At 43.0% G+C, this 22,485-nt stretch overlaps 11 protein-coding genes across 11 annotated transcripts; 6 read left to right on the top strand and 5 right to left on the bottom strand.

The window, feature by feature from the left end:
- Nucleotides 1-1,728: 1,728 nt before the first annotated feature.
- VTP01DRAFT_10988 (uncharacterized protein) lies at nt 1,729-2,613 on the top strand (the record flags this gene model as incomplete). Its single annotated transcript, XM_069379410.1, has 4 exons — nt 1,729-1,980; nt 2,056-2,110; nt 2,183-2,251; nt 2,303-2,613. 4 exons carry the CDS (start codon nt 1,729-1,731, stop codon nt 2,611-2,613), a joined length of 687 nt encoding a protein of 228 aa, XP_069239388.1.
- Nucleotides 2,614-2,923: 310 nt separating this feature from the next.
- On the bottom strand, nt 2,924-3,385 carry VTP01DRAFT_10987 (uncharacterized protein; the record flags this gene model as incomplete). Its single annotated transcript, XM_069379409.1, has 1 exon — nt 2,924-3,385. One exon carries the CDS (start codon nt 3,383-3,385, stop codon nt 2,924-2,926), a length of 462 nt encoding a protein of 153 aa, XP_069239387.1.
- A 1,984-nt stretch (nt 3,386-5,369) lies between these two features.
- Nucleotides 5,370-7,052, top strand: VTP01DRAFT_10986 (uncharacterized protein; the record flags this gene model as incomplete). The annotated part of the gene is made up of 2 exons (XM_069379408.1): nt 5,370-6,181; nt 6,239-7,052. 2 exons carry the CDS (start codon nt 5,370-5,372, stop codon nt 7,050-7,052), a joined length of 1,626 nt encoding a protein of 541 aa, XP_069239386.1.
- Nucleotides 7,053-7,970: 918 nt separating this feature from the next.
- VTP01DRAFT_10985 (uncharacterized protein) lies at nt 7,971-10,042 on the bottom strand (the record flags this gene model as incomplete). The annotated part of the gene is made up of 10 exons (XM_069379407.1): nt 7,971-8,050; nt 8,117-8,172; nt 8,244-8,366; nt 8,436-8,561; nt 8,811-8,909; nt 8,974-9,106; nt 9,169-9,269; nt 9,336-9,535; nt 9,613-9,771; nt 9,848-10,042. The coding sequence occupies 10 exons, from the start codon at nt 10,040-10,042 to the stop codon at nt 7,971-7,973; spliced, it is 1,272 nt and encodes a 423-aa protein (XP_069239385.1).
- Nucleotides 10,043-11,486: 1,444 nt separating this feature from the next.
- VTP01DRAFT_10984 (uncharacterized protein) lies at nt 11,487-12,514 on the top strand (the record flags this gene model as incomplete). Its single annotated transcript, XM_069379406.1, has 5 exons — nt 11,487-11,583; nt 11,657-11,742; nt 11,795-11,829; nt 11,892-12,094; nt 12,171-12,514. 5 exons carry the CDS (start codon nt 11,487-11,489, stop codon nt 12,512-12,514), a joined length of 765 nt encoding a protein of 254 aa, XP_069239384.1.
- A 1,216-nt stretch (nt 12,515-13,730) lies between these two features.
- Nucleotides 13,731-14,327, top strand: VTP01DRAFT_10983 (uncharacterized protein; the record flags this gene model as incomplete). Its single annotated transcript, XM_069379405.1, has 1 exon — nt 13,731-14,327. The coding sequence occupies one exon, from the start codon at nt 13,731-13,733 to the stop codon at nt 14,325-14,327; it is 597 nt and encodes a 198-aa protein (XP_069239383.1).
- A 66-nt stretch (nt 14,328-14,393) lies between these two features.
- On the top strand, nt 14,394-14,928 carry VTP01DRAFT_10982 (uncharacterized protein; the record flags this gene model as incomplete). The annotated part of the gene is made up of 2 exons (XM_069379404.1): nt 14,394-14,859; nt 14,921-14,928. The coding sequence occupies 2 exons, from the start codon at nt 14,394-14,396 to the stop codon at nt 14,926-14,928; spliced, it is 474 nt and encodes a 157-aa protein (XP_069239382.1).
- Nucleotides 14,929-15,164: 236 nt separating this feature from the next.
- Nucleotides 15,165-15,524, bottom strand: VTP01DRAFT_10981 (uncharacterized protein; the record flags this gene model as incomplete). Its single annotated transcript, XM_069379403.1, has 1 exon — nt 15,165-15,524. One exon carries the CDS (start codon nt 15,522-15,524, stop codon nt 15,165-15,167), a length of 360 nt encoding a protein of 119 aa, XP_069239381.1.
- Nucleotides 15,525-15,983: 459 nt separating this feature from the next.
- Nucleotides 15,984-16,463, bottom strand: VTP01DRAFT_10980 (uncharacterized protein; the record flags this gene model as incomplete). The annotated part of the gene is made up of 1 exon (XM_069379402.1): nt 15,984-16,463. The coding sequence occupies one exon, from the start codon at nt 16,461-16,463 to the stop codon at nt 15,984-15,986; it is 480 nt and encodes a 159-aa protein (XP_069239380.1).
- A 138-nt stretch (nt 16,464-16,601) lies between these two features.
- Nucleotides 16,602-16,973, bottom strand: VTP01DRAFT_10979 (uncharacterized protein; the record flags this gene model as incomplete). The annotated part of the gene is made up of 2 exons (XM_069379400.1): nt 16,602-16,796; nt 16,866-16,973. The coding sequence occupies 2 exons, from the start codon at nt 16,971-16,973 to the stop codon at nt 16,602-16,604; spliced, it is 303 nt and encodes a 100-aa protein (XP_069239379.1).
- Nucleotides 16,974-19,553: 2,580 nt separating this feature from the next.
- On the top strand, nt 19,554-21,416 carry VTP01DRAFT_10978 (uncharacterized protein; the record flags this gene model as incomplete). Its single annotated transcript, XM_069379399.1, has 9 exons — nt 19,554-19,817; nt 19,878-19,924; nt 19,982-20,141; nt 20,213-20,286; nt 20,354-20,510; nt 20,580-20,669; nt 20,730-20,843; nt 20,901-21,044; nt 21,105-21,416. The coding sequence occupies 9 exons, from the start codon at nt 19,554-19,556 to the stop codon at nt 21,414-21,416; spliced, it is 1,362 nt and encodes a 453-aa protein (XP_069239378.1).
- Between the last annotated feature and the right edge of the window lie 1,069 nt (nt 21,417-22,485).

The following is a 22,485-nucleotide window of genomic DNA, read 5'->3' as shown; positions in this document are numbered from 1 at the left end:
GTTCGACCACGGCTGTTGCAAGAACGTCGCGGGGTAATATTTGGGTGCTCTTGCATGAAGTCCATTATTGTTCTGAAAGAAAGACTCAACAAAACGCAGATATGAAAACAGTAAAAATGCCTTTTCCCAACTGCATATAACCTTCCCCGATTGTAAAGAGTGTACCACCTTTTATGCTTGATGAAAGAGATGTTTCTCACGACCCAGGCAGCCAATGGTGGTTGCGAGGGTGTTTTGAGGCCATACTCAATTTGCGAATTAGCTACGAAAAGACATTCTTTTTCATGATTTTTATTAAAAGTAGACAAGCATGTTTCGCTCTCGCTTCGCTCGAGGACGAAACATTGCTTGCTTTTTCCGAAAAAGAACGCAACACAGCTCGCTCGCTGCGCGAGCTTGCCAAATCCCAAATCTCTATGTTTTCAGTTAGAAAGGGGGCTGTCATTCACGATGAAAATGTCGGGTGTACGGAAAAAAATAGAGCCGATCATATGAAGATATTTTCTCCCACTTAGTGGTAAGTAATACTACGCTTATTCCATTAACTGATGCGATGGTAAGGCTCCAAACGGGCCATGAGAGATCGGTCCGGTCCCAAAACGGACAGGACATCTTCTTAGAACCGCGACTGACGGTCTTACAGCACACTGTCCTTTTATGTAGACCGTTGACCGTCGGTCGAGCCACGTTTGTAAACGTTCATGTCCCCGTTCATTCTAAGCGATTGTTACATATGAAGGCTTACATAGCAGGTTATTGAGCGTTTGCAGTACGTATTTTCCTCCACGTGTTCATGGATGTATCTTTCGACGGATCTTAGATCATATTCCAGGTGGTGGTGGTTGTTGTTGATGTTGCTGTTGGCATTTAGTATTGATATTTTGGGGCCACCTTCGGACACTCATAAATGTTTATGTATCTCTGCATGCTCCTGCGGTCTTACCAAAATCAAAGAATTCACAAATATCTTGCATTGTGGTATCGCAAGACCTACAATTTTCTCCGGAACATCCAGCTGCTTATGTATGCAGTTATGAAGTCGAGCCTCCCTATGGCTTTCGCTGATATCTCAGAGGCATACTTCTTCCAAACCTTGCACAGCAGAACATCGTAATTCATTGCAAAATATAAAACGCTCCTAGCGGACAGTTCAAATGACCGACCGGTTGGTCTATTTGCGATGACCGTTACCGGGTCTTGCCCGACCGAATTCGAGCTCTACGACTGAGCTGCCAGTAGCCATACCGATGGATCATAACGCCTGTACAGTGCTTCATTAACCTGCTATATATACTCCCTGAGAATATTGCTACAGATGTATCCTAACTTAGGAACCTTTGGAGTAGTGATGTTAATCGTTGAAGTACAAATAGATATTATTTTTCGATCCCAACATAGAGCAAAACTACATCCCTTGTCGTATCCGATGAGCAGTCCCAGAGCCGCAAAAGCGGGACAACTCCATCTTCATCACGAAAAGGATGGAAAACCGAGTATGCAGTTTCCAAAGTGCGAATTAGGTATTTTTCAGAAAGGTAGTACAGAAAGCTCTTTTTTTGTAAAGTAGTTAGTGATAGTGATATACATTATTGCCCTTTGGATCAGCGTAGGATGAATTCGTCGTAGTTGCGTCACTTTTGCCAAGATTGGTAAACATGGGTTTTGATGATCTATCCAGAACGCAGATCCAGCGCGATCCTTTGTTCTTTCATACTTTGGTCTACATTAATGATGATTTTCCAAAACTATATCTACAGACGGCTCAAGATCCCTCAAAAGGCCGAGCAATACAGACCCAAAGGTTCGGCAAAAGAAACGTCGTTGGAAATGCAGTTTGAGTACCTTCACTACACGACTCCACGCAAGACAATGTCTGAAATGAAACGCGAAAAGCTGCTGAACAAGATTGGACGCCTTGCTCATTGGCTGGACAATGCCGTTCCCAGTTCGCCCATTCCTCTCGGTCTCGACTCTGTGCTCGTAAGCCGACGTGTGAAATTTCATGTCATGCAAAAGGAGCGGGCTTCTAAGGTTGAAACGTTTTTTTCTATGCAGAGTTTCATTCCATTCATTGGCGGTTTCGCAGGCTCCTTGTTCACGCTATACCAAGGTCAGGTTTATGCAATGTTGTGACACTTTTTACTGTTCTCACTGAAAATATTTTTGATCCTGTGATATATAGTGTATCTGTCAACGCTGTTTGGGATTCCTCTCTGGTTGTTACTTCGCATGTTAATTAATCTTGTCATAGGTAAGGAAAACAAGCATCGAACGATGTTTTGTTTACTGATTTTGTTTATAGATCTAGCTCTTGGATCTATTCCCATCATCGGTGGATTCATTGACATATTCTACAAGGCAAACCTTTGGAACTACGAAGCCTTGGTGGATTACCTAGAACACGAGAAATTGCAAGATACAACGACGACAACATCAACAGCATCTACCTCCACGGCATCGTCATCTACTACCACGCTCGAGACAGAGCCTTATTATCGACGGTCTATAGGTGAAAAATCCTGGCTTCAATTAGCTGGTGATCTGCGGCATTTCAGTGTATCTGCCTTATCACACCTTCCTTCTTCTCAAGATATCAAGACCAAGATCAAGTAATACTATTGTGCTAAAATTTTCAAATTTTTATTAGTTTTTCTTGTTTGGAATTTACAAAGAAAATGCAACGAAAAGAAATGGGATCAATTGACAGGAAAAGAAGTTAAGGGTATTATTGGTTGCATGAGAATGTTAATTGTGGCAAAAGAAGGAGTAGTGCTGAAAAGAGTAAGGCGTGTGCATGTGTGTACGTGAGCATTTGTAGAGTGGGTGCACATGACTGGGAACGACGGACGGGTTGGAGAGTACTGTGCAAAAGGTCAACATAGAAAGAAGCAAGTAGACTTGACGATGCGCATATATCGTCTCACTAAATATCAAGAATGCTTTCGAGCTCGTCTTCGTCAGAAATAAGCTCTGTCAGCGCACTCATCAAGTTCGCAACATCACCGCTGGATCGTGCCCACACGTAGTCGCGTACTCGTTGTAGTCGTTTCAGCGCAATAAGTTCACTCTGCTGCTTGTCGGATTGCTGTTTGGCCTTAATACGTTCCAACACTGCTTCCTCCTTGGCTTCGCTGATGAGTCTTTGTAAGTGGATCGGCAGCGCATGGACATCTTCAGTTACGCTAGCTTGGACTAGGTACTGCGCCATGTCTGGCGCAGTGAAGAGACTGACGAGATAGTTGTATGGGAATGTCTCGACTGGATTAACCGGAAGCACAAGGTAATCATCGCCAAAGGTATAGAGATCAGGTGCGCAATAACCACAGCTATCGTCGTAGAGATGGCTCTGATCTTTAAAGTTCATCAGAGGAGACAAAGCCTTCATTGACTAGGGGTGAGAGAGGAGTTTTTGTACGTGCAAAGGAAATCAGCCGAAAGCTGAAAAATGTTTGGGCACGGAATGAGCCGGTAACCATGGTACGAAACAAAACCAAGTCCGAATCCATGGAAACATACGACTTTTTCCCAGCAGCTGCTGTCAGCCGACTATCTTCAATTCGTTTATTATACCCATTAGCTTTGAAACGTATGCTATGCTTTATGAACTGTAAGTATAGATAGAGACGGATTACAAAAGAGATATCGTATCAGACATGACGACTTTGTTGCGATATCACGTCAAAGAAACACCGAACGGTATTTATACCGCTTAGTCTTCGTTGTACAACGTGAAGAACAAACAATTTTGCAAATAATGTCACATGGAGAAGTACAGAAAGGAAAGCTATTTCCATTTCCAGCTGTGTACATCATGGGAGGAACCATGTAACTGTTTGCATGGTTTCGCACTTGACTTCTTGCTGTAGGACAGTCGGCTACGTACAGTATGTACTGGAAGCATTCGGAGCATCAAACTTCCCCGCAACAAACCATATATGCTTGTTGTACAATGATTCCTACGATACATGCGCATTCTGTATGTCCTCTCTGCACCAATTTATTCTTCAAAGTCGCTGGACCATTCCCAGCAAATCGCAAACGGGAATATGGCCAAATCATGCATGTTGTAAGGCTTAGTTGCTACTATAATGTTGTACTAGGCATAATCAAACGCCACGTTCAATATCTGCATTTGGAATTTTTTCATGACCCTTATAGCTCTGTAACCTATGTTATGATTGCCGTTACAGCAGTCGCTACATAGTTCAGGGCAACGGCGATCTATTGAATGTATGCTCTATCATATAGCTTCTGAGCTTGCTTGCATGCAGATACAAAATTGAAAATGCAGCTGTCGATACGGGATCAACTCAAATGTATCACCTGTCATGCTTTCTTTGCATTGTAGTTCCGAGTCAGTGTCCATCACACGACACAATCTTTGTGCTCACATTTGGCCCAAATTGATAAGCTTTTTTCCTTTCATACCTGATCATTGTTTCTGGTCACTACATACAACTGAAAGAATGCCCTGTTAAAGCAGTTAATGACGCAACGAATCAATATTTGCAAACTGCAATGTAGATTGATTACACTGCACCATATAAAGGTTGGATGTGATAAAGGATCGGCAACTCTTAGTGAAGATGTCTGTATCGACGATAGGTACCAGGATTATCGTCAAATAACTATCAAATACTCTTTTATTATTGAAGCATGTGTTTCTGGAAAATATATTGATTACCAAGCCAGATGGGTACCGCATTTAAATTAATCCTGTGCAAATCCATTTGGGCAACAGCCTGAAATGTCTTCCCGTCTATTTGTATACTCACAAAACTGATACATAGTTAATTTAACCACAAATTGAAAGCTTTTCGAGTTTATTTTTAACTGAGACTAGTGCACGCATCATATTTGGAGTTGCATCTACACTGAGGGTTGAAGCAAGGCTCTATAGATAGACAAGGATGGTGCGGCATGAAAGAAGCATCAGCTCAGACCAAAAGAAGACAAAAAGGTGGGGTCTTCGCTCTCATCTTTCTCCGCACGTTGAACCATCATGGGCCTGAAAATGAAGGGGTTATCGTCGTACCTGGCAATCAATTGGCTGCATTTCAACAATTAAAGTTTTCTTCGTGGCATTTGCTAATCTGGCCGAGTTTCTGATATAATTTTCACTAGTGTTAGCAAGAAGGAGACATAAGCAAAGTGTCAGCCCATTGAATTACAGCGTTGATAGTCCGCCACCGATGAACTTGTGATGATAGTTTTGCGATAGTTACATGCAAGGGTTGGATGTGAATGAAGAAAGAAAAAAATCGTACATTACCCCCTGCAACCATTTAGCAACATTTTTCTTCTTTTTCTTCTTCTTCTTTATTATCTCCTTTACATCCAGGTTATCCTTGACTCACAAGCCGTCGCCCATGGACTACTTTGGGGTGCCTGAAGATCACACACCTCCAGCAACGCCTCCACCTACTAGTGGCTTCAACAAAATCCGTCCTTCGCAACGGCTACGCTCGACATACATCGGTCTTTCCATAACCGACCCAAACCTGAGTTACGATGATGTGGAACGGGTAGCCACCTGTTTTGAACACTTGCCGTCGCATCAGAAACGCTTGTTACTTAATGAACTTATCGATCGATGTGACAACGATATACTCGCTTTTGTGTACAACCTAGCTGGATCGAGGCTCAAAATCGACTTTTTAAAGGAGCTACCCATCGAGTTATCGTTGCACGTTATTTCATACATTGACGATCCACGAGACATGGCCAATGCTAGCCGCGTCTCCAAGTTTTGGAATGCACTCTTGAAGGATGAAGCGACCTGGAAATCGCTTTGCATGAAGCATCGGTATAGACGGCTCTCCTCCATCCTAAACTGCCCATCCAGTCCGACTTGGCAACATTACGTACAACAGCGCATTCAACGAGAATCGTATCGCGACTATTTCTGGCGGAAGTATAACACCGATGTCGCATGGAGACAGGGTACAGGACGTATTATTCAGTGTCCTAATTCAATCGGTCAAGCGATCGTCACGAGTCTACAGATAGATGAGCAGTACATCGTTGTCGGCTGCGACAACAGCGTCGTTGATGTATTCAGCAGTGTCACAGGGGAGCATCTCCGCTCGCTTCGGGGACATGATGGAGGTGTGTGGGCACTGCAATTTGCGATACGGAAAATCGACGGAGCACGCATATTGGTTTCTGGTGGCTGCGATAGGTGAGTATAAGGACCAAGATAGAGATACGAGAAATGACTTTCTAAACAGCAGGCTAGGGCTGTACTGGTGTGGAATTTGGATAGTGGTCAATTACTGCACACTCTCCATGGGCACACTTCGACTGTTCGATGCCTAAAAGTATCAACAGACGCAAAACTTGCAGTGACTGGCTCACGGGACACGACCATAAGGATTTGGGATATTGAGCACGGCATATCAAAGCATTTGTGTATCGGACACCAAGCGAGTGTGCGATGTCTTGACGTACATGACAATCAAGTAGCAACTGGATCGTACGACGCAACAGCTCGATTGTGGGATATGCAAACTGGAAGATGCCTTCATGTTTTTACGGGCCACCACTGCCAAGTATATTCTATTGCTTACGATGGGACGCACGTTGCGACCGGATCTTTGGATTGGACGGTTCGAGTATGGTCTCCGATTACCGGACAATGTTTAGCTCTTCTGCAAGGCCACACTTCGTTGGTAGGCCACGTGCAACTTTTGTCACCTATCGATTCTCCCCCGCTGCTGGTCAGTGCAGGTGCTGATGGGTGCCTGCGTGTTTGGGATTTACAGCGATACGCATGCAGGCATCGGATTTCTGCGCATGATAATTCAATCTCTTGCTTCCAAGTCGATTGTAAACGAATTTTGAGTGGAGGGAACGACGGAGTAGTCAAACTATGGGATTTGGAGACAGGGTCTTTAATACGTACATTCTCGGATCTAACATCTACCGTCATTTGGAAGCTTCAATTCACGGATACCAAGGCGGCAATCGTCTATCAATTACCATCGCAATCTAACCATGCGTCTCCAGATACAGTCATCGAGCTTCATCATTTTGATTTACTCTCTGCATAATACTATACCCACTTTTGATTCTTCTTCGCTCTTTTTCCCATTCTATCAGCATCCACGTTCGTTCATTTCACACGTTCGTTTATTTCAAAAGCTGATTGGGGTTGTTGTTCGATAACCTGTAATACATTTGTTGTTTCGCAAATTCGTTCATATGTGTGGAACGTCCGTCGCCTTTTTCCATACACTAGGCTGAAAAAGTAAATTTATTGCCATGTTTTGCACTAGATTATGCTATATTTTGTTCTCCAGAACTAGCTCGACATTTCCATGCTTTCGAATATCATAATCAATGCAATCTGCACATAATACAATTTCGTCCCAGCCAGTCACATTTTATTGCAGCAACATACAGTACTTTTGCCTATCGCTCGCTCGCAATTTCGGAGACTGAATTAATTACGGATAGAGACAGGATCGGCGTAAAAGTGGCACAGACCTTTGCAGTCTTAACAATCGCCAGTCCATCCAAAGCGGACAGTTATCACAGTTTTTCCACGGTTCAAATTCGTTTTCTTATCCAATGATTCGATACAATGTGAAAAAGTTCAATGAATCATCTCATTCGAAATACCACAACTTATTTATAGATGGAAATAAAGTATATAAATATATACATGTGGGCGCAACGTGAGAATGTGAAGATAGTAATGACGATGTTGTTGATGATGATGAGGATACATGAATGACTAATCAAGTCAAGTATAATATGATGTAATGCATCGTCGTTTTCTGTCCCTTGATGATTCTACAAATCGGTCCATTTCGGGCGTCGTAGGTGTCGACCGTTTCCTAGTCTTGATCATTGCTTCTCCTTCCACCTTTGCAGGGATGCATTCGTTGTAAAAAACATGTACTACATCGAGGAGATCATCCAGATGAACCACATAGGAAACCAAATCACGAAGAGAACCAGGTACTTCAATACGACCGATTTCCATCATCACATACAATCAATCCATCATGAAGCAGTTTGGTGATATAGAAGGTTACTTGGCGACCTATATGCATTATCAAAAGTAGAAAATGGTTATTAACGAGTACCTTGTATGAGTCTTTTTACTTACCAATGGTCTGGAATGTCAACACGCCTTCCAGCTTGCCAATATCGATGCTATTCTTGCTGAATACCCCCAGTCGAATCAGATCCTTGGCGATGACATAGTTGTTCTTGGATTGGCCGTAACACTTTACTTCCCCGTACCCAAGAGTACTGCCGAGATGGACACCATCCAATGCGCTGATTGAGGAGTCTGGCCTACGCTGTCTGATGGACATGCTGCTTCCTTTTGTGGACTCCAAATATTCATGTTCGTCCTATGATGTTGATACACAAGTGAGTACACAAACGAGAAACAATGAAAATATTGATAAGATATAACTTACCAACGGAACATAATATTATTCTCGAGATCATCAAATAAGGGTTGTAACGCAGGATCAATATATCGTGTAATAAGTTCCATCTCCATGAGATCGCCCATCATTGCGTCTTCTGGTAGCTTGGTGAGCCTACAGCAATACGATTAGTCTATACATCCGATTTCCACAGACATATATATATATATATTGAATGTACTTACATGTTAGCGATAGATAAAATGATTCTTGCTTCATGTTTTGTTGCGCATGATTTCATAGATAAGACTTGTATTGCGGCGTCCAGTCGATCGATCTTGTTTTTCGTACGTCCTAAAGATAGAAAAAAGAAGAAGTCAACAACTATTTATTCGATAGTGTATGTGATTTCATGCGACTTACTTTAATGATGGAGGTCGTCCATATCCAAGGATTCGTCCGTGGATGGTCGATCTATGACTTCCCCGCCGGATCGACGGCCAACCTTTTAAACGAGTTGGTCTATAATCCATTGGAAGACGTTTAGGAGGCGTAGCGTCGGAGGGAATCTTTCCTGATGTTCTACTCGGGGGGGAGACGTCTCGGGATTTTTTCGACGTCCAAGACATGGATATCCACGTAGAAGTTGGAAAGGCATAGAGACATCCAGCCGACAACAGGGCGCCCTAGATCATAGTGTGCTTGGATGACCTCCGATTCTTATCATTTTTGGCACCACGTCAGCATTGAATGAATATTTGTCCAAGTCCCATTCTTTGACGAAGGTCATTGACAACTAAGTTGGTTGACGACAGGTTAATAAACTGTTTGAGATCATCATCTAGACATTTCGGTTTGATTAACAGAATGGAGGACACGGCACTACAGGAAATGTATATGATTTAGTAATGGCTATATATTCCCCTTTTTTCACTTCACGTCACTTACAGTATATGATGAACATGCGTTTCTACACATAAGCGGTTGTTTTTGATCAAATCCTTGATGTGAAGTTGAAAGCTGTAAAACATCATGGAGATATCCACACCATTGACAACGTAGCGATCATGATTCCTTGGCACCTTGAAATCAACGGAAATGTCATCCAGTTTATGCCGTCGAGGTTGTCGGCCGTCGCCTTCAGCTTCCTATTACATGTCAAAAGAAAAAACGACATTAGCACATTGCCAATGTTTGACAAGAGATACACACAAATTGCACCTACCTGTTGACTTTGTTGCTCCACTTCTGCACTTGTTTCGTCTTCATGTTGATGTTGTTGTTGATGGTCCGTGAGAAAAGACTGATGGATTTCACAATTTCCAGCAACACCGATAGCTTGCACTCCATAGGTAACATTGCCAATCTTTGCCATAGTGCCATCCTATGCAAAAAAAGGAAAGAAAAGAGAAACTTGATTGTTAACACCCGTAGCAGTGTCATTATTCATTTCAGCTTACCGTGAGGGTGTTCAAAAGGTTCGCCGCTGTTGCACGCTGGTTACCCAGGGTGTTGCTTGAATCCGATAACTTGGTAAGCTGTTCTGTTACCAGTTGCAAAGGTGTATTTCCACTTTCTTTGGCCAAATCTTCATAAAAACGTAAGGCAGCCTCTAGGCTCCAATTTTCAACCTTTGTGCGAGAAAAGTAAGACATATTGAGGAAGCGCAGGGTGGTATATGTAAAAAGGATATAACAAAGATAGAGAAAGAAAACCAATCAAACCAATCCGTTCCGCTTGATGTCTTTTCTATTAGAAACTACAAGTGGGATGGTGACCAGTTTTCGGCAGCATGGTATTCTATGGAAACTTAACTTGGAACAATGGAGTAGGAAGATGATGACCGAAGGCATGGTAAGCATACTATTATTGATGTGAAAAGAGGGTGACATTGGCTTATCCATTTTTTTCGTTGGTGGATCAACGGCAATCGGCGGCGATACGATGCATTCATTCAAACCATCTTATGGACTCTTTTGGATTATACGTGTCTTGTCTGCTGATCTCGAATAGCTGGCCCATGGTTCAAGAACGATCAATTTTACTTCTATATACTACGCTACATTTTCTTATCACTAAACACACTCTCTCTCACTAAACGCTAGTCGCTTAACACACCCTTTGTAAGAAATAACACGTGCATTCTTCCTCTTTAAGCCCTAAAATCCCACATTTGGAACACTTTTCTCCTCTATCATTGGCGTTTTGGCGCCCCCATGTTCAAAAAGTTCGCTGTGGAGACACCTTTTTCTGGAGGCTGTGCGACTTGAGGAGTGAATGGAGCGTTGGTTTTTTTTTTATGGAAAACTGTAGTTAAAAAATTAATACAGGTTCCATACGCGTTGGATGGAAGAGTGTATAACACGACATGGGCTACAAAATTAATGTTCACTTTTGGGGGTTGGCAGACAGAACAGACACTAATCTGAGGATTGGGACTCGAAAGCTTTTGGATATCCAGCATCTTTGTCTTTGCGCGAAGCGCATCGCGAGGAAGGAGCGCTGCAACACTTTCAAGAGATGAAGAGGTGAACGCTACTGTTATGAACTAAGGCGAAAATGCCGGGGCGTATGTGCGGGGCGACGAAAGAGCGGCAACACCAAATCAAGAGTCTATTCCCCGTCGAGCGCCGGTCCGGATAAACAGGAATTAGACGCCGCTGTGCTTGCAGTAGCAAAGCGGATGCAAAACCGCCAGAGAATGGAGGTTTATGAAGGCCAAGCGAGGTTATCATTTTAGTTCACTGAAACCTTTCGGTTGGGGGGACGAGCGCAACGAGCCAAGTGCAGGGAGCGTAGCGACCGCCAAAGAATTTGTCTTCCTAATTTAGTTGCGCCTTCCTAATGCAGGCGTAAATCGCACAAATTTGAACCGTGTCGGTTTCGAAATGAGGGAAGAACTTTAATTACCAGAGCACTTCATCATGCTGTACGACATTCGCCGATAAGCGCGCAAATCAGGTACCATGTCTGTGACACGCCTTTCAAAACGTTGTGACGATCGACTGCAAGGTATAAAATAGCCGACACAGCCGCCATAGTTCCATATTTTTTTTTTTTTATTTTGCAAACCTTCTTTCGTCCCTTTTTACAAACTAAATGAAAAGTCTTTTCGGTGCTACTGCCCTCCTTGCTCTCGCAGCTATCTGTGATGCCGCAACAGTGCTGCATCCTCGAGAAGCAGCTAGTTGCACCGGTAAGCTAAAGCTGGACATCGGTCTTCAAGGGATTACACAAAAGTGACGCCGTCGAATTTACAATGTACATAGTTGATGCCGTTTCTTGCAGCTCTTCGAGTTCGAGCTCTGATTCTTGCTGCGTTCCAAAGTATGGCTTGATGCTGCTTGTGCAGCAGGTAGGAATAGGAAGCATTCTTTTCAAAAGTTGAAGGCTAATTCCTTTTCAAGTGGATTCCTGGATACGGACCTTCTACAGCGTGGACGTGAGTACTTGATAATACTAAGCTCAAAAGGACAGTTCAAAGCTGATACTCTGGAAACGTAGTTTACATGGATTATGGTCAGATACCTGTGACGGAGGCATTCCAGGCAATGGTGACAGTGGTTGCGATTCATCTCGCAATTATGACAACGTTGGCTCCATTATCCAAGACGGGAATTCGTCACTTTACGACGAGATGAACACTTACTGGCCATCCTACTCGGGCTCCAATTCTGATTTCTGGACCCATGAGTGGAACAAACATGGTAGGAAAAAGCCAATGGCTCCAATTACATATGGACTTTTGGTAGATTATTACTAAATTGTCGGGATGGAAAATAGGCACATGTGTTACCACTTACGATCCTGAGTGCTACGGCTCTGATTACACCAAGTATCAGGATGTTTATGATTACTTCGGAAAGGCACTCGATCTTCGCAGCAATTACGACCTGTACTCTATACTCAAGGATGCTAGTATCACGCCTGGAGATAGCTATTCTGTATCCGACATCGAACAGGCAATCAGCGCTGCCACCGGTGCCACCCCCAAGGTTACCTGTAAAGATGGTCAGATTGAAGAAATCTGGCTTTACTTTTACGTCAAGGGCAACGGAGAATATGTCCCCACCGATGCTACATCTGGCTCGAGCTGCTCCGGCAACACCGAATACCCTACTAAATAATGTAATAGGGTTATTTCAAGAGCATAGTATGTCATTATTTAGAGACTCAGTTATATTAAATACAATCTATCTCCTATCAACAGCGAAGCTTAAGGACTTTTACTTGTGCTGGGAGGAGCATAATGGATTAGCGGGAGATTTAGTGCCCTACTCAGTATTGTTTGTTTTCGAAGATCATATATAGCACAGTCAATGTAAGTAGATATAAGCCATTGTGATGTAGTCGCCGTCATCATAAGATATTAATATCGAAGTTTAAAACTATCGTGTATTCTACAATACATAGGGACAGGAAAAAGCACGATTGAGACAGAATCGATCTGAAAGCCCTTATGGAAACCATAGAAGCCATAGAATCCATACAGACACATCCATAGAATGCAACGCCATTTGCGAATATTGTCAAAGAAAGCGTGTTTTCAAGAAAAAAGACTCCAGAAGCCGCGCTGGAAACTTCGATCACGTACGTGCAGACTTTGCCGTCTCTTGCTTCTGACCAAAACATCTCTTTTGTAAGTTTACCAACAGTTCATCAATTCCATTGGATGTGGACTTGAAGCATCCACAGACGTTGGCACGAGGGTGCTGCTTGATATGCCATCTGCATAAAATGCGAACCGAATCCGGAGAAAACGCCTCGGTTGAGTAAACGTGTGCTCTGTCATTGTTTACAATGAATATATTTTCTATTCGTTCGTTGGAAAAATCTACGATCTTGACAATAGTTCAAAGTCGCTAACATCATTTACAACATTGAGCCGGTATTTATCAATGCCCTTATTCTGGAGAGCAGCACCTAGATCCGCTTGTTGGCGCGGTGTTATGCGTGAAGAAGAGTATGGTAATCGCCGATTACACGACTTCCTGCTTGTTATGATACCATGCTGCAAACTTTTCAAGTGATTACTTTGAGATAGTGATCAAACGCGGTAAGATATAAAAAGGAGTATACTGCTCCGAACATCCAAGGCTTTTATTTGACAGTGACTGCACTTTTGATACACTCTTTCCCAAAATCAAAGTAGCCCCGCGTTAGTTCTGAAGTCGCAGGTGGATCAAAATAGAAGTCGTGTTTGCGCAGATATCTTTACAAGAAAGCTTGGCAAATTTATCTCTATTAACACATCAACTTTTGAGCCTTTTTTTTTCTTTTCCACACATTTTTTATGAAGATGGACGGGGCCATGTCGTTGACGAGCATGGCTGCCCTGAGCCCATGGATTATGTCATTGATGAGGAAGTGTACGCTCTTCAGACCATTAGTTCTCATACTGACTATTTGCACACTTTGGCAAGCGAACGTAACTGTGAGTTTGTTGCTACGCATGTCCATGAGCCAACCGACACTGATATCCGCATGAAAGAAACGACCCCTAAGCGTGCATACACCACATACACTGATCAAGATAAAGTTAGATTTTTCAAACTGATGTTTGAGAAGGTTTTAAGTGCGTCAGCTGCTGCAAAGCAGTTAGGAATACATGTTCGCTCAGCACAAAGATGGGCGGTACGGTATGAAAAGGACCCTGACATTATTTTTAAAAAGCGTAAAAACAGTGGTCGTCCGCGCATCCTTAATGAAGAGCATAAGAAAGTTATTTTAGAGTGCGTTGATGAAAATCCGTCGATTGTACTAGAACAGTTGATGGAGCGACTACTTCAAATATTTTGGGGACTCAAAGTATCCAAAACGACGCTTTATCGGTTTGTGAAGAATGAATGCAACTTAACATTGAAAAAAGCTCGGTTTCAGCCTGTAGACAAAAATAGCGAGGCTAAGATCCAAGAGCGCCTTGACTGGGTGCGCAGATGAGACATGACCGATATCGACTTTAGAAAAAACTGTGTCTTTCTTGATGAATCTGCCTTTCATATTAACATGCAACGCAGCATGGCATGGTCAAAAAAAGGCTCCTCTGCAGTCGTTACTGTGCCAAAAACAAGAGCAAAAACGACTACTACCTTGGGTGCAATCTCTGCGTCTGGCGTGATTAAATGCAGCCTGAGACTTCCACAGGCACTGTCCAAGAAAAGAAAGCGTGCAGGTCATTCTGAAACTATAAGTAAGGGAACTGTAACTAGTCATTATCTTAGCTTCCTGAAGGCTACAATGGATGAGATGGACAAATTTGAGCAGATGAAGGGCCATTATTTGGTCATGGATAATGCTCCTATTCATAAGGCCGAAGAAATCTCTAAATATATCGAGTCTCGAGGATATCGATGTGCCTATCTTCCATCATACTCGCCTGAACTCAATCCTATTGAGCAGTTTTGGTCAGCTGTTAAGAGTAAAGTTAAGCGTAATAGGTTCTTGGAAAGCGAGACTTTGATGACACGAATCAGTGAGGCATCCAATAGCTTAAGGTTGAGTGATTTCGAAGGTTTTGTTTCTCATTCTTATAGATGCTTAGATGAGTGTCGTAAAAGAGAGCAACTATGATGTTCTTTTTCAGTATTATCCAACACTTTGCCACTAGGAAGTATATATGCGTATGAAGTAAAAAAAAAAAACTCGAATTTAATAGGTATTCACAAAAGATATATACAACTAGGGAATGAGATGAATGAATGCGATGAGGTCGTAAAACAATGAAGGGAAAAGGCCAAGTACTCACATACCGAAGACTGCCACAGATATTTCAATTACTCATTCATCATCATTGGGTGAGCTTCGTTTGCGCAAAATGTATCCACCTTCAGAGAGCCAAGATCGTTGATGGGATGGCCGGATCCTATTCATCTTGGTATTGCGTTCACTCATTAAGGTCTGCACCTTTCCAGCGGTATCCATGGCAATCTGCTTGACTTGCGACACTCGCGAAACGATGGCCGGAAGGGAAACAATTTGGTCAAGGGTGTCAAACATGACCAATTCGCATAGTTTGACCATCCTATACAGCTTGGGGGCAATGATGTCCAATTGGAAGGTGGTGATTTGGCGGCCTTGGATCAAGATGCCTCCCACCGAAGGGCTGGGGACACCGAGGCGAATGAGATCATTCAGCATGGTGCGCATCTCCTTTCCAATTTTGACGAGATCGGATTCAAAGCACGGGGAAAAGCCAGGTCGCTTGAATTCGCCCACAACCACCGAGATCCAAGAATTAGGAGCTTTGATATTTGCAGCAAAGTCGGCTTATTGTCCTTGTCCTTCGACTGGCCCTTCACCTTGACCGTCTTCTTGCCCTTGTTGCCCTTCTTGTTCTTCTTGTTCAAATGGCCATTGGCCCACTCAATGCGCAAGAGTGGCACATAGGCAAAGATAGGCTTCAAAATGGGCGCAATGCAGTTGTGAACGTAGGAGTCTTCGATAGAATAATCGGGAGGGCTAGTAACAAAGACGGGCAACAGTTATATCATTGCTTGCATCGTATGAATGTCGACCATGTTCTTTGTGGCAATGGCTTGGACAAGGTGCGTTGCTGCTGTCGTCAATGGTGTCATCCAATCGTCATATTTGGCCAAGCTAATGTCCATAGGTAGACAAGGAGGCCATAGCCTGCCTGTGTACATCAATATCCCAGTCCTTGCTGACTGACGACGCCTGTTTGATGGTATCAAAAAGATAGATATCGTGCAGGGCCAAATGTCGTAAATCCGAAAGCTGTTCCACCGGGTTGCGCAACTTGAGCGTGTTGACCTTGAAGCGATAGCACAATTCGGCAAGGTTCGTGCCGTCAGTGATGATCCAGATGCTGTTTGGAATCGCGTCATAAGGAGGGGCACGTTCATCGTGAGCAACGACACCACGGCTATCTTCTTCGTCATCGTCGTGTCCGGGGTTGTCATCACAGTGGTCATTGTCCCTGTCATCATCGTTGGAAACAGCTGTCCCGTGGTCATCCACCTCTTGATCATCGTGCGGGAAGGCAAGGCTACTGTTGTCATCGTCATCATCGTAATGTTGAAGGTAATATTCGTTTTTGCGCCCCGGATGATAATCCATCGTGAGATCACTGGGGATACGGCCATCATTATCGTCATCAAGAAGGTACTGGTCAAGGTAATCGGGCTCTTCTTCTTCAAGAATTGGTCGTAATCATCAATGGCGTCCTGATCGTCTTCAACGGTACGAGGGGTACCATCAGCTGTCCTCCACGCAAGCTCGGCTTGGCTGCTGCTGTTCCAAGGGATTGGTTGCAGTTGCCGAGTTGTTGATTGTGATAGGACCTTGGGGGTTGCCAACAATGCCAGCTTGATTGATGTGATATGTGTTGGTGGTCGTTTTCACGCTTTTTATTGCGTCCAAGATACGAGAGAGCTGGTTGTCGGTCAAGCCCTACTGAATAATCACTGGTTACTATTCTTCTCCTTTTCTTTTCATGTTTTTTCGTAAAATAGGTATTACTTTATTGTCTCTGTGAAGGTGCCCAAAGACAGACTTCTTGCTTGTCTCGGTCGCTTGCGATTTGGCCCAATTCAAGTCTTGTAAATAGTAATTGTGCATCGTCTTCATGTCCTTGAGCGTGGCAGGTTTTCCGTTTCCGTGAGTGAAGACAAATAATTTTCAAACGTACGCTGTGAGGGAGGAGAAAAGAGAGAAGATCCGTGTCTCTAGATTTCAACTCTCACGATTCCCACATGCTCTCCAGAGCAATAAACATCTTTACGCCACACCTTACAAATCCACCATCTACAGCAAACAGTATAAATATCTCTCAGAATGCTTCGAATAAAGGATATCTTTTTGATCACATAAAAACTCCTCTTCCAGCCTTTTTCGCGACGAGTATTAGTCTTGATCACAAGTTGCAGGTCACAAAGGCGAAAGAAAAGCGTCGTCGCGCGTTGCCATTGGCCAGAGACCAGGCCGGAATTTCTTTTTTCATTCATTTCATTGGGTGCTGACGACCATGAACACTTCTTTTCCTTTGTTTTCTTTAAAGCCAAAACGTTACAGACACATGTTGCCTATTGCGTTATATAACACCACGACTAGATCGATAAAAATATGACAAAAGGCTTTGCATGCTGAAGGAACGTTTGTCCCTTTGACAAATGGCAAGGCGTGTCATCGTCCTGTCATGAGCAACTTCACCAGAGTTTGGTAGCTATCCTTGCTTCGACAAATTCCTTTGGCAGGTGGTGACGTTGGTTGTTGCCTGTCTATCGGTAACGAGGGAACTTGCATTGCCCAATATGTGTAGCTTTGTATTGTTTTAGGTAAGCAGCCAGGCTTTTCATGTCTTCTTTTTGCTTCATTTTAGTTTCCATCACGCAACAAGCACGCCACTGCCGAGTCGTCGCTATTGGATCAATTCGGTGTTCTTTACGTCCATAGAAATTCACTAAGTAACCCGTTGCTTGTCATTCCATTTTCCGAGGCTAAGCAATATCATCGTTGTGTAGATGAAACCATTCGGCTGTCGCAGATGTAACCATCTTCGACTGGCAAAATTTTGATTATGGGACGATTGGCATGGTTTGGTGAACTCGTCAATTTTTACAGGTACGGAAACGAAGACAAATCCATGAAGGTAATTCACAGTAAAAAAAAAGTACAAGAAGAAAACCTTAAGTGTAACAGCGCATAGAAGCGTCGTGCTGATACTTACAATCGAGTGCGTGTTAAACGATCCAGTTTGAGCAGAGGAAGCTTAACAACGAGACCGTGATGAATTAGATCAAAACGTGAGGATGCCATATCATTGGCATCCTTCCTTTATATACGTCTAGACAGACCAATGTAGCACAGGTCGTCGTACTGAATACAAAAACTAATAACAACCTGTATCTACTTGTGATGGCCTGTCTATGTCTGTAGCACTGCTACATTAAGCGTGAAAGTGGAAAAGCAATAATGTGTTTCTGACTCACACACACCTGAACTTTTATTTGCATATCCAGGTTGAAATATAGATTGGTGGTGTATCGATTACAACCGTTATTCGACCGCGACGGTGGATCGAAAATGCGTTACTTCGGAATTACCCATATCTCAAAACATCCTCAAGAGCATCACTTGCAAGGAAGGTGGGATTTGAAGAATGCTGTGACCGAATGATTGGTGGCTGCATTGTAGGTAAGTGAAATCGTCATGAAAGGGAGGGAGTGGATGGTCGTTACCATGGTGATATCGCGAGACCTGAAACTCACTGTCGTATCTGACATATCACACAGTATATCTTTTTCTCACTGCTGTCAGTTAATTCCCCTATTTCCCTTATCACGTTACACCAACCGGACCTTCAACACACTTCTTATGCATGTTCTCAGGAAGTGAACATAGTCACATGTCTACACAGAAGTACGGGGATTATCCACCACTGAAATACCCCAGTGAACGGTGATTGCGGGACTTCACGCTAATAAGCAGGATTCTTACGAAGACTATAAAAGAGAGAACATGTACCAAAATAAAGAACAGGATTATCGAGTCTCACAGATTTATTTCTGTTCTCTGATTGATATCACACTCACCCTTCGCCCTTAGCTTTTTGATGACTATCGCCATGAAAACGAATCACCCGTCGGCGATGCGATTTACACATTTTAGAAAAGAATCTCCTGGCATTCTTTCTGGCTTCTTCGTGTTCTATACTGTAAAATAAAGTCAGAATGCTTTAATACTTCACGACACTTTTGTCTTTGCAAATTAGTTGACGACAGGACACAAATAAAAGCGACAAGTAAATTATTCATCTGCAACAAATGAAACCTAAAAATGCGACAAGAAAAAAAAAGGAAGGCGACAAGCCGAAGTTCCAGAGCGACAAAACAATTTTTCACAAGCAACAACTTGATTCGGAAACACTGTACTGCTCTCTAGGCAAATCATTGTCGCTTCTGTGCAACAACTTTTTCTAGCCTTGCGACATTTGATTTGTCATCACGCGCAAAGATTTCTGGGCAAACATGACTTCTATATTTGTCAGTTTGCGACTCCAGAACTGGCGGGTGCGACTTTGATTTTGGGAAAAAGTGTATGATACTGCCAAATAGACTCAGCGCGCGCGCTCGTACGCGTGCGCACTGACCCGATCTCATTTCCTGTCCAGCTTGCTGCGCCGCCTAGTCTTCTTCACGTCCCTGCCTCATGTCGCGAAGGTCTCGATTCAAGGTCACACATGTACCCCAAGACGCGAGTGCTCCCATGTATGAGCTGCCAACCTTGTCGAATGCTCAGCTACTGTTGTGCCTGCAGGAGATGCAGCTGACCATAACCGAAAACGACCTGTTACATCCAACGCCAGAACGCATTCAGCGACTATACGAAAACATTTTGGAGCTGATCGTACCCTGGCGAGTGCGTTCCATGCTTTCAACACGGATACGGCTTGAGCAGTCATACGATCATCCAGTAATATTTATATCTTCAGATAACTGGAGCAGATCGAGGCTAACCTCTCTGTTGTGTTAGGAACTATACCGAGATCTTACAGGCATTATATTGCTCTTCAAGCAAATGTATGTGAAAGGAGTTACGAGGAAAAATGAGAAACGATGTATAACATATATAATCAGCAAACAGCTATTGTCTGAGATTCGATTTCGAGATATTACCCTTCGAGACTTGACGGATCCAGCACCGCACCGACTTGCACGCATCCTAAGCGCATTGATCAACTATGCAAAATTTCGTGAAGGATCATGGGAGACATTCGAGGAGTATGCTAGAAAGACTGTAAGCTCTTCTACTTATGTGAGAGAGGGAGAATGCAAGTCGTAAGCTAAAAGATAAAGCAAATTTGATAGGATGAGCTGGCGGAACAGGCATCAGATCAGTATCAAGTGCAAGAAGATCTACAGCGACAGATACTTGAACATCGGTAATGTCCTGAATTCTGTTTCTATATACTCGTATCAAGTACACTCACACACCACCGGTCCTACAAGAGAAAAATTACGTCAGGAAGAACCCGCAATAAGACAAGCAGAAGCCGATAATTCCGAGCTGGAGAGACAATTACGGGATAAACGCAGAGTGGCTGACAGTCTGCAAGCACAACTGAATGAACTCAAGGAAAACCGTCAAGGACTTAAAGATACCCTTGTAATTTTTATGCAAATTCTGCTTACGGTGATCAGACGTGACTTATACGAATCTTCTACCATCTTTTAGCAAAATACGCAATATGAACTCATGACCATCAGCAGTGATATTCAAAAATATCGGACATTGGTCCAATTTAATCCGGAACGAGCTAAAGAGGCAAGTAAAGTCGATAGGGACAAACATATATACCAAAGTTAACAATTTATGGATTATCAGAATGTGGCTACTTTGCGAGAAAATGTGAAGCAAGAAAAGGAACGTTTGGAAGCAGCGGAGCGTAGAATACTGACTCTCGACTTTAAGTTTGGACGCATGGATGAAATACACCGGGTATGCACTTTATTAAAAATCATATTTTTTATTTTCTGTTTTCTTATCATCAAATAGGATTTGGATGATATTCTCAAATTAATATTCAGTATCAATGCCAATATGAAGAGGTTGGAGGAGCTTACCCGGGAACATGCCGTGCAAAAGGAAGATATGGAAAAACTGAACATGGCAATACGCAATATATCTGTAAGAGAACAGGTAAAATCAGGACGGTAATATCCGTACTTGATTTATCGTATACTAATAATAAAACGATAGCAATGCCGCCAAAAACTGGAAGGCATTGAAGCCAAGAAAAATTCACAGCAGAAGGAACTAGAAGCTCGCCAGAAACAAATGCAAAAGCAGATTGCAGAATATGATCGACAAATGCAGCAAGTCAATGAAGAAGTGGAAAAATTACGGCAAGAAGCAAACGCGTATCTAGAGCCAATTGACAAGCTCGAGAAGGAGATAAACTCGATACTTTACGCGCACGAACATGACATCAAGACTCTCGAACGTAAAATGGAACATCTTAGATTAGTGCTCGATGCGAAACTTAAAAATATTAACGACATTACTGCGTAAAAGACAATATTTATCACTTCCGTCACCTGCCTCTCCCGTTCGAACCTCCGTCTACCCTTTCCCCGTGTACATACGCACGCATTTACACATAATACGAATGCATCCAAACACACATGTCATGGCATGATAATTAGAGAAGAAAATGTCTTCCTCGCTCAGAGATGTGATAGGAGTAATCTTTCCTTCATTTGATGAAAGCATTGAGCAAGCAAACTCTAGTTCTGCCAAAATGTTTGGAAAATCCCTTGTTGCATAAGAACATTTAGGACTTTCTAAGCTTGGCATGCTCATTCTTGTCTCCAGTTATTACTTTGGTGGTGTTCATCCTTCTCCATTGTCACTCATTCTTTGCTTTCCTTGTCTCACATCCAATTATTTTATTGTTCCAATTTCATCTTTCAGAGCAGTACATAATTCTACTTTGCTGCAATCAAACATGTTGTTAGTTAAAGGATTATATATTCCATCGATGAAACAGCACCAGCTCTACTTTACATAGCATCACAGCTGTCATACTGAGGCGCGGTCTAAAGATGAACATGAACAAAGCACATTAAAAGGAACAGCAGCATTACCGCTTGCAGCAGCCAAATTCGATGCCACGCGTATGCCTCAGCAGAGAGAAGAAAGTTACAAGCTGCAGAGGCGTCTGTTGCGGACATAACCTTGAAAAAATTATAATTATCTCGAGTATTGATGCGGTAATGCGTAATTTTCCAGCAAAGCCTTACTGAACAGGTAACCGCCACCCGCTGCCAAGAGCTTTTCTCGAGTTCAAAACAGGCAAATGTACTGTACCTTACCTGTTCAGTAACCTATACCCTTGGATCATATCACAACGGCAGCTACTCATAGATCTGTGGTAACTACTTGGTTCAATATAAAGTGCAATACAAAGGATTTGCCGAATAGAGTCGCAGGCGCGAACTCCAAAGTCACGCATTATGCATTTGAGGAGAATGATATCACTATGAGCTTTTGACTTTTCACTTTCCAAAATCTACACTGCTTGTTCATCGGTTGATGCAAGTTTCTTTTTGAGGAATGCCACCAAGCCAGAGTTGGTCGT

This window comes from Rhizomucor pusillus (assembly GCF_041956525.1).
Source record: "Rhizomucor pusillus strain CBS 183.67 unplaced genomic scaffold VTP01scaffold_9, whole genome shotgun sequence".
Taxonomy (NCBI): domain Eukaryota; kingdom Fungi; phylum Mucoromycota; class Mucoromycetes; order Mucorales; family Lichtheimiaceae; genus Rhizomucor; species Rhizomucor pusillus.
This window is presented reverse-complemented; position numbering and strand designations above follow the sequence as displayed.